This window comes from Aythya ferina, assembly GCF_964211825.1.
Source record: "Aythya ferina genome assembly, chromosome: 1".
Classification (NCBI taxonomy): Eukaryota; Metazoa; Chordata; class Aves; order Anseriformes; family Anatidae; genus Aythya; species Aythya ferina.
The window spans coordinates 171,115,732-171,133,813 of record NC_140296.1 but is presented as its reverse complement, the minus strand read 5'-3'; the positions used below and the strand labels follow the sequence as shown (position 1 = coordinate 171,133,813).

General features: G+C 42.8%; 1 protein-coding gene across 4 annotated transcripts in view; it reads left to right on the top strand.

The window, feature by feature from the left end:
• TBC1D30 (TBC1 domain family member 30) overlaps positions 1–18,082 on the top strand; it is a 49,057-nt gene that overhangs the window by 16,526 nt on the left and 14,449 nt on the right. For 2 of the 4 annotated variants that reach the window (XM_084513350.1, XM_084513349.1), the window contains exons 1-7: positions 3,583–3,757; positions 8,511–8,572; positions 8,954–9,019; positions 11,483–11,608; positions 13,114–13,299; positions 15,504–15,672; positions 17,120–17,288. In XM_084513350.1, coding sequence (XP_084369476.1) covers positions 3,598–3,757; positions 8,511–8,572; positions 8,954–9,019; positions 11,483–11,608; positions 13,114–13,299; positions 15,504–15,672; positions 17,120–17,288 — 938 coding nt within the window. In that variant the 5' untranslated portion in view covers positions 3,583–3,597. Of the gene's footprint in view, positions 1–3,582; positions 3,758–8,510; positions 8,573–8,953; positions 9,020–11,482; positions 11,609–13,113; positions 13,300–15,503; positions 15,673–17,119; positions 17,289–18,082 lie in introns of those variants that run through there. The other 2 variants (XM_084513348.1, XM_084513347.1) reach the window with 1 other exon arrangement.

Here is an 18,082-nt window from a genome sequence, read left to right as displayed (position 1 = left end):
CGAGCACGCAGTTCTGTTGTTGCTGGCCTTAGGGAGTCCTGGGACTGTTCAGATGTTTTCCTGCACATCCCCTGTTCATGAAAATAGCTACATCTTTATAAATGGAGATGGGTAAAGGCAGGTTCAAGGGGGTTACAGGCATGTCAGTACTTTTGGTACTTTTTCTTTTTTAGCAATCTGTGATGCTTTTGAGAGCTTCTCACCCACATGATCCTATTGCATAAGCATCGCTTGTGCCACTTGGAGAACAAGATATGAATTGAGGGGTTTGCAGCTGACCTTACCTGCACTGATTCACTGCCTGTGAATGTGGTGCCTCCCTAAATGGGAAACTGGTCATCCTGGTGTGCTAGAAGTTCCTAGGAAGTGCTTTCACAACTGGTTTGCAAGTGCCTTCGTTACAGATAGGTGATGTTTCAGGTCTTTTCACTGATGATGGAAAAGTTTGGCATACTTCTCAGGCATACTTAACTGCCAAAAACTTATTTACTGTGTTGGCTGTTGTTGAAGGGAAAAATGAGTAAGAATGGTGTGTGCAGTCTAAAGGAAGAGGTAGGACTGGACTAGAATTGGATTAGTTTCTCAGTTCTGCTGCATGCTTCCTGAGACTCATCATTTAAGTCCTTCTTTTCCATTTCTTGGAATCACAGATGTTATTTCCTGCCCATGATGTAGTTTACATTTGCAGTGAATATTGTGGTAAGCAAATACTGGCTCTTTTTTCTGTGATGTCTAATAAGTGGGTTAAAAACTAGCTGGGTAGCCGGGCCCAAAGAGTCGTGGCGAATGGAGTCAAATCCAGTTGGAGGCCAGTCACTAGTGGCGTCCCCCAGGTTTCGGTGCTGGGGCCAGTCCTCTTTAATATCTGCATCGATGATCTGGATGAGGGCATCGAGTGCACCCTCAGTAAGTTCGCAGATGACACCAAGCTATGCGCGTGTGTCGATCTGCTTGAGGGTAGGAAAGCTCTGCAGGAGGATCTGGACAGGCTGCACCGACGGGCTGAGGCCAACTGCATGAAGTTCAACAAGGCCAAGTGCCGGGTCCTCCACCTGGGGCGCAATAACCCCAAGCAGAGCTACAGGCTGGGAGATGAGTGGTTGCACAAAGCTGTGTCCTTTTCTTTAATCACAAGGTTGCTCTGCAGCCCCATTTCTGCTGTTGTTCCTGTCACCACCCCATCTGCTGATGCTTAGCCTTCCTTTCCTGCTGCACATCTTCAACCTTGTTGTTGCAGTGCAGATAGAAGCGAAGTGGGCTGGTGAATGGGGAGGTGTAGGGTAAATGGAGTTGTTCTTTCTGTGTCGAAACCTGGTGGAGATCACAGGACCAATCACCAGGAGGCAGATTGTGACAGCTATGCGAGTTATACTTGTCATCGAGGATTTCTTATAAAGTATGCTCAGGCCCTAAAAAGGCACAGTTAGCAGGTGGTGATAAGGCTGCAGAGAGATACCAAATGAAGAGGAAAAGTTTTTCAGAAAGTGACTGTGTTGTGTGGGAGGGAAGAAATGAACTGCAGGGGAGAAAAGCAAAGTCTCAGGCTGATAATTATAAAATATCTGGAGGTTAAGTATCTGGGTTGCCCAAAACTCTTCTCTCTCTCTCTCTCTCTTTTTTTTTTTTTTTTTTTTAATGTATTTTCTAATAATTTGCCATCTGTCTTGCCAGTAATTATAGATAAGGACTTGTGAATGTGGCCAGCATTCTCTGGCTCGGTGGATCAAACTAGATGCATGATGGCTGGTGACATCTTTGGGTTCAAATTGTTGCTTTTTCCTCAGCTTGAAACTGGTGATTCGTCTGTGAGCTGCAGCGCCCGCGCTTTGAAATTTCCTTGTTGTTGAAGACTGTTCACAAATTAGTGGTAAATACGGCAAATTTATACAAGCTGCTGACATGCAGTGTCATGCTTAGATGCGTGCAAGTCCAGGGAGTGGGCCAACGCCTGCCTTGCCACTGGCAAGTTATAGATTTTGGCTTATGGGTGGTTAAAAACTGATGCGATCCATTTTTCTAGAAGCTAGGTTCTTGCTCTTAAGATATGCATATGTATATATAATGGGAGACTTGTCCGTGCCTCCAAAATCCATTTGTGCTAATGATCCAGTGAGTCATCAAACCCATTAGTATGTCTTGGCTTATTCATTTTGTGCACTAAAGTGCATTTTTGCATTTTTCTTACAAGAAACGTTGCATTAATTGGCTGGCACGTGGGCAATTGTCCTTAATGGCGTGCTGGTCCTTGCAAGTATCCACGTCCTGAGTCACGGAGCGATTGTCCTGTTTGTTTCTGGTTTTCAAAGACTGACAGGATGACAAACAGGAGAAACAGCAGTGATGAGGATGGTGAATACTTTGGTTGTACCAAAGCAGCTGGACATCCTCGTCAGCTAAATATGGATGTCTTTCTTAGAGCTGATTTGTTTAACAATTGAAGGAAGGATACGGCTGTGTTGGTTTGGTGGGATGACCAAGTCACCATCTGGATAACAAGAGTGCCTCTTTGGGCAAGTCCCGAAAATTTGGCCATGGCTGCTGAGGCTTTGGCCAGTGGTGTGTAGTGTTGAGTTACCCAGTCTTGAAATGACCAAAGACTGATGTGGGGCTGTTTGTGTATGGTGCCCAAGGAAGAGGAGAAAAATATTAGATGACATGGTTATTTCTGTAGTTAAATATTTCTGTCCCAGTCCCGTTGGTACAATCTGTCCACCAAGGGAGATTAATTTATTTCAGATTTGATGCTTTAACCACTAAACCATCATCTCCAGCTGGCACTGCAACAAAGTGATTTACATCATCTACATCAGCAGGGAAGTGTCACCTTTGTTAAAAAAAGAACCGCCGACACACAGGCTTCATTATCCCCTCGGAGTGCAAGCTAGCAGCTCCAGCGCGGTGGCTTTCCTGCGGAACCGAATATTCAGATATTTAGAGGCATGATCAAAATCACACTTCTATGAAAAATTAACAGATTCTAAATATAGATATAACTTGTGTGTGTGTGTGTTTTATATAATTGGCTTTGCTGCTTATCTGTTGCCAGCTTTCTCCTGCCCGTGTCATGAACACCTGTCAGGTTTATAAATGTGATAAAGGAGCGAGGGGCTGTGGCGCAGGGTGGGCTCGGACTCGTGGCAGCTCGCTGGCCAGCGTGAGGTGATGAATCCTGCTCGCCTTCTGCAGCAGCCCCGAGTGGTTTAGCCCCTCAGGGCCGTCAGTATGCCAAACATTTTCCTCGATGGTTTCTTTTGGAGCCCTTTTGAGGTGCTGTTAGGTCGAGCACCTCTCCGGCTGCTCTCCCCCCGGGCCGCAGGGCCCCCCGCCGCCCTTTGTTCCCGCAGCCCAGGTGCTGCTGGAGGAGGAGGAGGAGGAGGAGGAGAGGCTGCCGGTTTTCACGCAGTGATGCTAGGGTTGTGGGCGGGAGCAACTCCCTTTTTTTTTTTTTTCCCTCATTTTCTCCTCTCCTCGCCCTCCCTCTCTCCCCTCAGCACACGGCCGCCGCCGCCCAGCCCTGCCGGGGGCTCGGTGCCCTGGCCATGGCCGCAGCCCCCCGCTGAGGGGCCGAGGGAGCGGTGAGCGGGGCGGGGGGCGGCCATGCGGCAGGACCGGCTGCCGGGCTCGCTGCGGCGGGGCGGGCGATGCCTCAAGCGGCAGAGCTCGGGCGGCGGCGTGGGCACCATCCTCAGCAACGTCCTCAAGAAGCGCAGCTGCATCTCCCGCACGGCGCCGCGCCTGCTCTGCACCTTGGAGCCAGGTACCGAGGCATTAATCCCCGTAATCCCCGTAAAGCCGCTTGGCCATGCCCTGCCCTGCCCTGCCCGGCTCGGCTCGGCTCGGCGATGGGCGCCCCGGGTAGGCGCGGAGCGGGGAGGCGGCAAATGGCCGCCCGCGGGGCGCCGCTGGCTGAGGGCGGCGGGCGGCGGGCAGCGGGCGGAGCGGCCTCAGGGACCGCCCGGCCCCGCTCCGCGTCCCGCAGCGGCCGCCTCTGCCCTCCCGCAGCCCCCCGGCCGCTCCTCGGCCCGCTGCGGAGCCGCTGGGCTGGTCCCCGCCTCATGGCGGAGCCCCCTCCTTTGTCTGCCGTGCGGGGCTGACGGGCTGTGAGGGGCAGGTGCCGGCCGGCTGGCGGCTGCGGTGGTGGCAGGGAGATGGATGGGTTTTGGGCTCAAAAGGGAGGCTTTTCGGCTCGGGGGAGCCTTGCTGGGTGTCGCAGCGTTGGATCCTTTGGTTGTCAGTGGAAATCCGGGTTGGTAATGTCAGAGCTGCCGCTCGCAGCTAACGCGTTGTCAGGTCTCGCCTAATCCTAGGCGTACGGAAAATACGTGAGGCGGAGGTCTCCGAAACAAACCCGGAGCAGTGCACGGAGCTATATACGGTTCCTTTTCCCCTCGTGCTAGCACTCGTGTCCAAGATGGCTTTTGGAATTGCGTTGTGCTGGCTGCTCCTGTGCTTGAGATTGGTTTGGGATGCTGTTATTAATACGGTCTGAGGCTTTTTCTGGTGTAGGTTCATAGCACTGCTGTTACTGAAGGGATTTCCTGACTTCTGATTCTCACAGACCCCTGTAGTAGCCTTCCAGTATTCCAGGTAATGATATCTGGGTATCGATATTCTCATATGCTCCTGTGAAGACCGGGAGAGGCGATAAGAGGCACAACCACGAATGCCAAAGCCCTAAAGCTAGGAAATCCCGCTGGGCTGGGGTTTCCACATTATTCACTGTGAGTTACTGGGATGACATCACTGGGGATACACAGCTTTCACAGCGCTGGGAGAGGGAGCCTAATGAGCCCTTAAAAATGCAACCTTAATGAATTTTTCTTCGGGTTTTCTTAGTGTCTGTGTCAGCGTATGTTTGCAGTGAGAAGTTTTTGTGGACTGCAGGTTTTGGATGTGCTTTGATATATCCCAGTGAGCTCCGGTGGTGGCTTTGGCTGCTATTTCTGGTTTTGCAGGTGAAAATGTATATTTAGAAAAAAAATACAGGGTGAGACTAGGAGTATTTTTGGTTCTAAAACAAGCAACAATAAGGTAGTAGTTCATGTTGCCATTTTTGTCCCCAGGTTTGGACTCCCGCTGCACAGGAAGCCGCTCTAGGCCCTTTTCCTTTTTTGTTTTCAATAAAATATTTATTGGTTTTCCATGGGAGATGTTTCAACAGCTGCTTTTAAGTACCGATAACCTGCAGCGATGTGCTTTGTAAGTTTGAAACTCTGGCTCGTATACGTGCATCAGAACAGATCATCTCCCTATGATTTTTCTGTTTTAGTATTTCAGAAAAAAAATATCCGAGACTTCAGCACCGTCCTTTTGTTTATCACAGCTGAGGATCAGGGACTTGATCTTCATCCAGGTGCTTGGCTGGATTTCTCTGCTCTGGTGGCTTATTATGTGGTCCTGTGCCCCATTTTGGTCATGCAATGGATGTCTGTTAGGGTTTGGGAGTCCTAGGGCTGTGATGTTCCTTCTTTTAGCCCTTTGTTGTCAGGCTTCATGGTGCGTTTTTCATGGGAAAGCTAACGGGCCTGGGTTTTGTTGTGTTTTGTGTGTGTCTATTGTGTTTTTTTGTTTTTTTAATTTCTTTCCACATAGCACTTCTGCAGTTGTTTCTGGTGACCTGGCTGCAAGGGCATTGAACAGGCCATATTTTGCCATCCTTCTACCCTTCAGAAATTAGATCGTTGCCAAACAACTGTACCTTTGTGTGTGCTTGTGTTTGTGGAGCTAGTTAATTCATTCGTGTTCCCAACACGTTCCTGCCTACACAGGTTAATAATTTTTTTAGGTATGAAGCATGAATTGAAAGTGTATGACCTGGAGGTGACGTGTAATATGTCAGATGACACCGTGGACTGGCTGGCTTGGTGGAAAAGGGCTGAGTGGTACTGACAGTGCTTACAGCCCACAAGAGTAGGATCTATTGCTGCGTGTATGGTACATTTCTGCCATGTGGAGGGGCTGGAAAGAAAAGTTCCCGCAAAGCCCCAAGGGGTCAGGAGTCTTCTCTGCGAAGAGTGCGTGCTTATGTAGTGGAGAGGAATTTGGGACAGATGGAGGGTGGACAAAAATGGCAAAATCCAGTGAAAATGGGTGCAGAGGGTCTGTGGCGGGATTGGGTAGGTGTGGGGTGCTGAAGGAAGGAGAAGGTGTTGGGGAATCCAGGTTTGGGAAGCCAGGAGAGCTTGGAACAGGGATAGCCATTCATTTCCTTGGGGAAGCTCTGAAGTCCGGGGACAAATCCAGTGAAGAGTGCAGAAATTGCACATGGAGAGATGTCTCTTGTGTCAGAAACATTTAACAGGCAGTGGGGTTTGATTTTGGGAATAGTTTTGACTAGCAACTGGGAACAAATAAGTGGCCACGGACTCCCTGGCTGTGTGGGGTTAGGTGGTTACAGTGCATGGCCTGACCAGGAGGTCTCTCATCATATGGCAGAGAGACCTAGCCAGGCAGACTAGTGTTACCATGTGATGTTAGCCTTATTTCTAGTAATTTTCACATCCATCTTAATTGTCAGCAATGATTTGATAAACTTATATGGATGGAAATTCATCTCAGTCTGATTTAATCAAGGGAAAGCTTATCTGGTGCGCCGTGTGAGCTCCCTTCCCATGATGTTAATGTAAATGATAGATGTGTCCACCTCACCGTGAGGGTGTATCTGACCATGCAGGCCTGACCTTTTGCAGATCGGGCTGTCTCTGCTTGCATCTTTCTTAAAAAGTTGGCAAGACAAAGAGAGAAGTTGATGCTGAGATCTTTAGATGTCTTAGAAAACTGTGAAGAGGTTAATATTTGGCTGTTGAGTTGGAAACGAATATGTGATTGATGTGGAAGGCTCTTGCTCCTTCGCCACCAGGCAGTGTTAGATAGCTGTTACCTTAACAGGAGGAGTTCCTGGTCCTGACACCGGTTTGTATGTACTGGAGATTTCCAGGACTTACCACTGAATTGCGTGGGAGCAAGAGTGGCTCTTTCACATTTACAGCAAGCGTGATATGATTGCTTCTTAGTAGGTTACCGGCATTGTTACGCTGTTCTGAATTATTATGGAAAGATTTATGTATCAGGAGTCCCTGCTGAGTGCCATGAATTTATGGGGTAGAATACTAATCAGCAGTTACTTCCAGGAATTACTGTTAACACTTGAATATTTTTCAAGACGTTTCTATTGTGGTTTGAAGCTTTTATTTTTCTAAATCTGACAAGCATGTCTTTTAAATCTGAAGCAGGGCAATGACAGCACCCATCCCCAAGTCTCAGTGATGCAATACTAGAACTCTTAAAATTCAAAACAATACTTTTTTTTGTGTGAATTTTCTTTCTTTTTCCTTTCCCATGCCAAAACAAAAGCAGCCTTGAAGGAGACAGCTTCAGCTTTGTATTTATCAGGCATTGGGGTTTCTACATATTGCTACTTTTTAAATTATAGCCTGAAAAGGCGTTTAATGTTCCAGAACAGTTTGGGTTTTCACAGACTCACAGGCTTCAAAGTACTGGGTATTACTGGTGGGTTGATTGGTGTGGATTTTATATACTTAAATCTTGCAGGATTCAGGTATTGTTGTGTGGGGCTTTTGTTTGTTTTTTAATATGACTATTGAAATATATATGCAAAAATGGTTAGGGTTGATGTTCTAGGAAGACCATCAGTTATGCACGACATAAATATGGAGCAATACATGATACTGAGTTACGGAGGGACAGTACAGAAAGGCTTTTTTCTTTATGCCAGAAGCTGGGGGAGCAGCGTTTTGTGCTGTTCAGAACCGGAGCTCTGGACAGCGGCAGCTAAAGGACCGGAGGGTTGCGGAGGCAAAATGGGTGCTGTGAAGCAGCCTGACAAGTGCTGCTGTTCTTTGTGCTACAGCATACCAGATGCCCTAGTCAGGATCCAGTGCAGGCCTTGAGATCCTCGTATTCATGTATTTTAAACCATATCCGCTAATTTTCTGCATAAAAACTAACATAATCTGCTCTTACAGCCAAAAAAAAAAAAAAAAAAGTTGTAGGTTAAAGATTTGACATCCCGAGCAATACAATAGTTTTAACACCCCAACGTTAGAAATTAATATCCAGTGTTTTAGTGTCCAGAAGTTGACACAGATGGAAAGCACCTCTTGGTATATCTTTCTTCAGTGGTAGTTAGCAGTATGTCTTTTGTATATATATCTTTTTCTATATCATTTCATATGGTAATTTGCCGTGTCCTAATACGATTTTCAGAACAGTGAAATACCAGATTATTTTTTTTTAGTTAAGTGAATTTTGCTGAACTACAGCATTAATTTGAAGAAGGCACAACTGCATTTTAAAAATGTTTTGTCCGTGTACCTTTTAAAACATGCCTAGAATCCACCGTGAAAACAAGGATTAACAGAAACAGGTGAAAATATAACTATTCAAACACATCTAGTTGAAGTCTCATGTTCTTATTTCAACTAGATTTTTTTCTCCTTCTGAACTAAATGAAAATAATGATCACGATTATTTTTCCTTTTTGTTTCTAGGGGTTGATACGAAATTGAAATTCACTCTTGAGCCATCTTTAGGTCAAAATGGTTTTCAGCAGGTAATTTGATTCATTTTTCTCCGTGCTTATGACTGACTGGGCTTTCTTCAGTTGAGATACTTGCCCTAGTTCAAAAATGCATCTGTCATCATGTCAGTGTATTATTTGCTATTGCATGAAGAGCTGTTCCATTAGTATTTGGAAAACACAATAGGTTTTAATTGTTTTCTTGGTTATCTCCTACATCTTTGTATTCTAGAATATTACTGTTTTCTTATATCATTAAGCAATTAATCTGTATTTTCCCTGTAAGTGGATTAAGCAGTTAAACTTCGAAATGCATACAGAAATGAATGTGCATGTTCTCAGTGTTACAGATGTTGCCACGGTTTTGCATTAAGCTAACGGTGGACTTTTACCCTTTTGGATGTTTTTGCTTAGTGGCACGATGCACTCAAAGCAGTGGCCAGGCTGCCGACAGGCATACCAAAAGAATGGCGCAGAAAGGTAGGTAGACCTGTACACGATGCAGAACTTATCACCTGTGATTTCCCATGAAAGGAAGATGAATAACATCAATCTTATTTGCGTTTCAAGTATTTATTGATTTGTAACTTGTGCTGGGATTTTTCCAAGTTTCTGTTCTTCAATGATAACCTCATTTAGCAGCTGGAGAGGCTGAGACAGGTAAACACAGCCTTTACACCTATTTAAAGATTCCTTTTGATTGAGGCTTAGGTAAATTATTCCATCTCAGTCGGTATTGCTTCTGTCTGCCAGTCCCAAAGAACTGTGCTGGCAAAGCCACACCAGCAGCTGAAGGTCGGCTAAAAGGAGAGGTGAAGGTGCCAAATGCTGGTGCTGGCAAGAAAGTTGATATAAAAATGTGACAGGGTAAAGGCAGGTCATCTAAATGGGAGAGTTCAGAGTCAGCAGTGGTGTGGAACAGCAGAGTACACCATCACTGGGAAATTGCACATGGTTAGTGATGTAGGGAAGGGTCCAGTGGGATTATGCTAAATTTGCCTTACTGCTTTCTTTAGCAACATTTGAAGTTCCCTAGCCTAAAAAAAAAAAAAGCCTCTGTATGCATTCATCTTTCTTAGCAACTAAGTGAGGCACATGATCTCAGCTTTAAAAATTTAGTTCTACTGAAACAAATATTTTTAAAGCTTTATAAAATATACATGGTTCCATATATTTTTGATGTATCGGGTAATTTTCTTCCCTGTTTTCTTCTTGTTTTATTTCCGAACTGAAATGTTCCTCTTTACCAAATGGGGAAGGAAAGGTAAGATGTAAGTGCCATTGCTTTTCTTACACCACTACCATTTTATTTTTGATCTACACCTCCAGTTAATTATTATGTCAATTTAGTAGCCTTTTTCTTTCCTGAAAAATTCTTTTCTCCCTCTTCAATTAGTCTCTTAGAACTGCTGTTTCAGCTTTTCTGTGGTGCATGAATGGCAGAGGTGATAAAAATCACCAAAATGCTGAAGTAGGAAGGGCCCTCTGGAGGCCATCTGGTCCAGCCACCTCCTCAAGAAGGGTTACCTGGAGCAGGTTGTCCAGGACCATGTCCAGATGGCTTTTGGATAGCTCCACAGATGGAGACTTCACAGCCTCTCTGGGCAACCTGTGCCCGTGGACAGTCACCTGAACTGCAAAGGAGGGCTTTCTGATGTTCAGGTGTAACCTCCTGTGGTCCAGTTTGTGCCCAGTGCCTTTTGTCCTCTTGCTGGGCACCACTGAAAAGAGCCCGGCTTCATCCTCTCTGCACCTTTCCTTCAGGTATTTCTGTACAGTCATGAGATTCCCCCTGAGCCTTTCCTTCTCTAGGCTGAACAGTTCCAGCTCTCTCAGCCTTTCCTCACAGGAGGGATGCTCAAGTCCCACTGTTGTGGCCCTTCACCGGACTCTCTCCAGTGTGTCCATGTCCCTCTTGCACTGGGGAGCAGCGCCAAATGCTGCTGGGAGGCAGAGAGCAGCATCGTTCCTCTGCATGGGTGGCTTTGCAAAAGTGGGATGGCGTGTTTAAATGGAGAAAAACTCCAGTTCTGTGAGTTGCCTATAAATTCCTTCACCATGCCATTATCTAAGTGTTTATATTTGTGGGAAGTGTCTGAACTGCTTTTCTCACTTGGGGGACTTAACAGCTGGTATAAAACTTGACCCATTTGCTTTCATGCTTTCTTTCAGTTTCCTGAAGACAAAAATCCTTCATTGTTAGTTGTTGGCCGCTGTATGCTTTGTCGCATGGATTTATGGTTCAGGAACTTGTCAGATGGTTAATAAAGGTCCATCCTTAGTTTTCAATACACATTCATAAGTCTGTAATTACTAGGCTTTAAAAATAGGCAACGTGTCTGTTTTCAGAACTCTGTGTTATGCCAATAATTTAGGAAGTCCTTTTGGAAAATGAACTTACTCTGATCCAAGTAGTAGTTTTTCAGATGGGCCCCATATTCTTCATGCTCAATGCTGCGTTTCTGCAAAGTTGATCAGATGAGACCCCCTCTGCAGGAGAGAAACACTATAAGATTTCCCTTGTGGTTTTTGCAGGAGATGGATCCTTGGTGGAGTCTGAGGAAAGCCTGCAGCTGCTTTATCTTTTTATAAAGCTCCTTGCTGGTTACGAGGTCAGAAGGGCTGATCTGGCCAGGAGGGCTCTTGCAGTAGGTGGGCTTCTGTTGTGGAGAGTCCCTGTGAATTCAGTTTCTGACAATGGACGTGCACCTTTGTAAGCACTTCACAGGTTTGGATGCTTAATGCTGTTTCCTTTCTTTCTGCTTTAGGGAGCAAGGGATTACTTTAATTATGCAAAAGTTATTTTAAATATAGTTCTCTTCTGCATATTTGAAGTCTAACAGCAGATCATCTATGGCGGAAGTTGGTGAGGATCATCTCATGGTGTTCATAAAAACTGCTCATATTTTATTTGAGAAATAATGCATTCTGTTGACTTTGCAGGTTTGGCTGACCCTAGCTGATCAGTACTTGCACAGTATAGCCATCGACTGGGATAAAACCATGCGTTTCACCTTCAATGAAAGAAGTAATCCTGATGATGATTCAATGGGCATCCAGATAGTAAAGGTAGTCAACTTATTGGTATTTTACTTTAACTTTTCATTAAAAGTGAAGAATTTTTTAAGATAGAGTTTGGACTTATTTTGTTGTCTGTAATAGCTTTGGGAAAAGCTACACCCTAATTCCCTTTTGGCTCAGTAACAGAAAAAAAAAAGATATTACTGAACCTTTTTTTTTCTCAATTTATATATATATAAGAAATAATAGAGTAATGGAGACAGTTATATGATTTTGTCCTCATCTCTGTAAATAAAACCGAATATTTTCTGGGGTTAAACAGTGTTATGTTTTATAATAAAGCAATTGAACATCTTTTCAGTTATTTTACAGTAGTGAACCACCTTTATCTCTATATATTTCTCAGCTGGTTGACACTATATTTAAAGCAGAGAGTAGTTTTGGGGAAGGGCATAACAGATGTATGTTTCTGTGGTGACTTAGATGTTAGTCTATTTACCTAGGAGAGATTGCTTCTGTTCTGTAGCCGCCTTAATTACCGTACATGGAGCAAAGTACCTTATGTTCCTGGTTATTACAATAGTCGTCTGTACTTGGTAATTTAAGGTTATAGATATTACTCATGAAAAACTGTAGCATGCTTTGCCCTTCACAAATCATTTAAATTAAATTCTCAAGGACACTGTTTTTGTTTGTTTTTGTGTTTTGAAAACCTAGCTTCCTGGCAGTTCTTTTATAGTTTGATTTAAAACAAACAAACAGTTCTTCATGTTTTATTTAGTCATTTAAAAAAATTGATTCTGTCTGAATTCATTTCCTTGTCTGTATTCCTTTCCTAGCACAAATTACCACTTCACAAATTTAATGATAATGTCAAGCACATCCTGGTCAAAAACTCTAACGGATTCTGAAACAGAGGTCTTGAAGGGGAAGTCCTTGACAGATGCTTGCTAGAAATTTTGTATCTAGCTTCAAACCTTGAAATTGCTGCTGGCAATGTCAGTTTCACACAAGCATCTGCTCTAATCCTTTGCCCCATGTTGTGCAATAATAGCAGGTCATGATATTCTGCTGAGCCAACTCATGGTGTAATGGTTGCCCCATGCAATGAAAGCGATTCAGAAATAGAAAAAAGTGGTATTTTTCCCTTAGGCTTCTGTTTAAGATACACAAAATGCATTCTTCTGAAGTCTTACTTATTGGCAGTCTTTAAAATCGAGAGAAATCGCCATTCTGTGAAGGGAGATTTTAAAAAGAATGATGCAACTTTTATATTTTGCATATTTGAAATGTAGATGTCTTCTAATATCTAATATCTTTTGTGACAACTTCAAATGAACATCTTCTGGATAACTTGTTAACGTAAGACCTTGCTCAACCTATTCCTCTTCAATAAGCTAAAGGGTTACAGATTAAAAAACTCGCATCAATTCAGGAGTATGCACCAGGAGGGTGGAGGTGGAAGGAGAACTTGGACAGGCAGGAGAACTAAAGGGGGAAGGAAAATTCACGCTTTTTCTGTCTATGCTTTTCTCCTTTTTTCTTCTTTAAAGGACCTTCACCGGACTGGTTGCAGTTCTTATTGTGGCCAGGAGGCAGAGCAAGATCGAGTGGTATTAAAGCGAGTTTTGCTGGCTTATGCCAGGTGGAATAAATCTGTTGGCTATTGTCAAGGTTTTAACATACTGGCTGCGCTCATTCTAGAAGTAATGGAGGGCAATGAAGGAGATGCCTTGAAAGTGAGTAGAATCTTTTGTTGCAGAGGTGAAGAGTGTGTTTGCTTAGTGAATGTCAGAATAAATGAATGTGCAAATGCTGTAGACAGCCAAAAAGAGGAGAACTCAGAGGGCTCAACTGATTTGTATCTGTGAATTGTTTGTTATCTTGTCTGAGCTGGAGGTGGACAGTTTGAATGTTATCCGTGTTAAAAAATTTGCAAATAAACAAATGAGGGTTTGGCCGTAACAAAATGAAAAAGAACATTGCTACTGACTTGGGAAGAGTTTAACCCGTAATCCCAAATCTGTTTCCAAACCCTGTATGTGGCTAACGCCTCCAGTTTCCGCTACCAACCCCATACATAGCAGTTAAAAAATGACTGTATTTTAAAGCACATTCTAGGAAGGCACAAAATAAATATTTAAAATGAAAATGAATAGATTTGAAGCTACTGTCAGGGCCATGTTAGCCATGACAGTGTTTTATTTTTTAGACCTTTTCTATTCTAATTAAGAGGTTTCTTGAAGATCGTAATAGACCATAAAAATTAAAATCCAGCTCACTATGGTCATATGCAAATTTGAGTAAACTTGCTCATATGTGTCAGGGTCAAGATCGTAAAAGATTACTTTTTTTTTACGTAAAAGACTCCTGAAATACTGAGCCATTTGTTTTGCCTTTGACAAGAATGTGGCAAATACTTAAGTCTGCTCAGAGCTCTAAAATATAAAGCTTTTGGTAATAGAGTCCAGCTAGTTGATGCTTCATTCTACAGAGCTGCCTATAATATTAAGAAGATAATGTAATATATTTGCTTTATCAGTCAGTAAGCTTTCCTCTGAGTAGTTTGTGCTGAAAATGTATTCAATGCTTTCAACTATTATTTTTGTGTGATTTTTATACTGTCCAGAAGCTTCTAGGACATATGATGGAAAATATGGAAAATATAAGTATAGGAAATACGATTCCCCAAGGATTTTATGAAGTCCAAATTGATTATTGGGAACTCTTGTGTTATTTTTGGGTTGTCTTTAATCGTGAGCTGCATCAGGCTTTTTGTGCTAAGGAAGCAATGGAATGGCACCAGACTGCCCTGGAGAGGGGGGAAGCTTTTGTCACTTTTAATTGTGGGACAAGCTAAAGAGGAAAGATTTGCAAGGAAGCATGAGGCAGAAAGGGGCTCTGAGGGGGTTTGGGATTTAGCAAGGGCTGAGGACCTTCTAGTGCTGAGGTGGGGAGGCACATGCAGGTGTTTGTAGTTGCTCTGTGTTCTGTAAAATATGGAACAGAAAAAAATTATTGTCTGAGAAATCTTGCAGACAAGGATAAGTGGCAGCATGTGGCCACAGGCAGCTGGGAGAAAGCAAGGAACAAGTAAGACTGTGTAAGGCAGTACCCTCAGAAGTTCAGTATCTGACATCGTTTCTGTGGGCGTCTTAAAAGAGGGATTGAAAGGAGGATTTTCTCCTGTGTATGGAGGTACCAAGTACCTCTCAAGCGTTAGGCGCTGTATGAAATGGAGGATAAAGATGCTTGTTAGAAATTTGAACAAGTGAATAATGGAGGGTTGAAGCAGACATTGTGACCACACGCAGGCTCTCTTAATAAAATCTGTAGAGTAGGCATAGAGATTGTCAAAGATCCTGAAATGAGGCCAGTGTCTTCTATTGGGCTGATAAACTAAATTGCCTTCTGTATATTTGTTTCATTTGTTCATTCTCAGAAGTTTGGTGGTACCCAGTTAAAGCATTATTACCCATGCAGTTGAGACATTTTGAAACAGATGTCTGCTTCAACTGTCTCATGCTGCTTAATTTAGCACCTTTTGAAGTGACATGATGTAGTGCAGCACACAGTGACACGTCGCAGTAAAATGTGGGAGGAATGTTTTTAAAGAACAGTACCTTGCATTTTGGGGAGGAAAAAAGATCATTTGGAAGATAAGTCTTCTAGTTGTGGCAGTTAACAACCAGACAAGGGATAATGGAACTTTCCAACAATTTGGAGAATCTCATAAACACCTCTGGCATCAAAAGTGCAAGAAGTTGCCTTTGGTTCAAGTAATGCTTCCAATTTACTCATGGCTTACTGTGAAATTGATGCCAGCCATTCGTGGTTTGTAAAATCTGACCAGCTTCAAGAGGCTGCCTTAGCCTTTGCGCCTTGATTGCTTGTGGTTAACTGGAGTACCTGTGGATACTTAAAATATTTCATTTTCTTACAGATCATGATTTACCTAATTGATAAGGTGCTTCCTGACAGTTACTTTGTCAACAATCTCCGTGCTCTCTCTGTGGATATGGCTGTTTTCCGAGATCTTCTAAGAATGAAACTTCCTGAACTGTCCCAGCACTTAGACACCCTGCAGAGAGCTGCTAACAGAGAAAGTGGAGGTAGGCTCAAAAGAAAATGCTGTGAAATTCCTTCTTGTTATTGTTTCATCTGAGCACAGGTCTAAAATATGGTGTTATAAGTGTTTACCTGAATACATGTATATTGTTCAGAATATATGTATGTATGTATGTGTATATACATATAAGTTGTTTGAAGTGAAAGATGACCGTTTCCATTACTGATATGCTTAATGTATGTTTTAGTGGCTCTCTCAGGAAAAATAAATACCAAAATCATTTGGTCCCACAGTTAACTGCAAACATAACGATGTTGACAAGGTCATAAAAGGCGTGGAGTGGCAACACCACTGCACTGCATAGTACAAAAGCTACCTTGGAAAGATTTCTTGCTCAAGATATCTGTCTAACCACATACTGCTTGTAGTTGCTAGAACTTAGCTGCTCTGAGAAGAATTACCATTTGTGAGCAGATGGCATTTGGTTAGTATTTCTTCCCCTGGATGCTTAGCAATACACAGGTGCAAATCTGAGGTACTTCTTGGGTTACTACCTGAAAATGGCTTTGCACTGTGAATTTTTCTTGTATAGCATTCTTTCCAGACTTAATTTAAAAAAAAAAAAAACAAAACACAACTGTTTCATTTGGGATTGTGTTGTCTTCTCCCCCCTTACCCCCAAGTCTGGAATCTAAGCAAGTTCCATCTTAGAAAAGATGTACTACCATGTTCTGTGTAAATCAAATCATGACTGCGCCCAGACTGTAAAAAAAAAAAAAAGGGTATCAAGTAAGCATTTGCTGTTTGGAAGTGTTTTCATAGACAGCAGCCTCTCTGGGTCATGGCCTTCAGTGCATCAATTGATATTAGGATGCATGAAGTTTTCTCTAAGAATAACAAGCAAATAAAACTACAGGTTTTCAGGCTGAAATACTAAATCTTGTATGAAACTGTTACCAAGCCAAAAGGAAAACTGAATATGTTAATGGCTGCTTCTGCTAAGCTGGAAGTGCATCAGGGCTTCAGTATAATAGATAAGATAGACTTTAACGAGAGTCACCTTCATGCAGCTAAAGACTTCTTGAGCCATTAGTTTCTGCAGAAGTACAACTACTTTTTATTAAAGCTTTATCAAGCTCATGTCACTTTGGTGGAGGACAAACATTTTATTCTGATACTAAAAACAAAATAAAACAAAACAAAAAAAAAACACAACAACAAATGTTTAATGTGTTTTCTAAAGTTTATTCAAGCACCAGTGCTGTTGCTTAGAGCTTTTGGCGGTGCAGCAGAATGAAGGAAGACAAAGTATGTCATTTTTCATTGTTCTTTTTCTCAGCTTCTCTTCAGACAGCTGCAGGCTAAGAAAGTTTTGAGCATTGTAAGAAGTTACTGGAATGACTGGTGGATTTCTGTATCCGTTTGATACTCCTTGTCATTTACTGTTATTTTACAAAATTACTTGAAGCATTTATATTTTTTTATTTCAGGAGGCTATGAACCCCCACTCACAAATGTCTTCACGATGCAGTGGTTTCTGACTCTCTTTGCCACTTGCCTGCCTAACCACACAGTTCTGAAGATCTGGGATTCAGTATTCTTTGAAGGCTCTGAAATTATTCTGAGAGTCGCGTTGGCTATCTGGGCAAAGTTAGGAGAGTAAGTGGTCATTTTAATCTGATCTTTCTTTCAGTTTGAGCAATGTAAATAATTTATATGCTGTTCTGAAGAGCATGTTCTCAGTTCTAAGCAAGATGTGACCTTTCAGGAGAATGTGCAGCTTTTTTGAAGCAGAAGCAACGTGTCTCTGTCTTCCCACAAAAAACATGTGCTGGAAAATATCATCATGATGTCTGAAGAATGGGCATGATGATGAATCAGTCCTTCTTGTCTCTTGTTATTTGCATTGTCTGTGTATAATGTCTTTATGGTATACTAAGATATTGGTTGGACTTTACAGAACATAAACCTCTGAGGGAGCTAGTAAGTACTGGGGTGATGGCTACACAAAGAGGCTTGAGGGTGACTAGTTAATTCAGTCGTAATTTACCTGAAGCTGAAGATTTTAATTCTCATATTTTTGCTTAAGGATTTGAGCCCGTTGGCTGTACCTGAGAAAGAGTTGAGGGTTATTAAGAGAATGATTTAGAGCTACATGGTTCCTTCTGTTACAGCCTGCAAACACATTTTCTTGAAATTCTCTGCTTTTAAACACATTCTAGCAAAATTGCCACTACTAATAATTTCTATTTCCATTATTATTATGGACTATTAATTTCTGTTATTATTAACCCACCACACAGGGCAAAATGCAAGAGAAGGTTAGTTCTTCTGAACTCTGTTGTCATGGCAAATATTTGCATCCTGGAGAGTGTACAGTCCTCCTGAAGAAACAAAGGTTTTGTCACCCACTCCAGTGGGAGGCGTGAACTCTTACAGGACAAGCAGATACT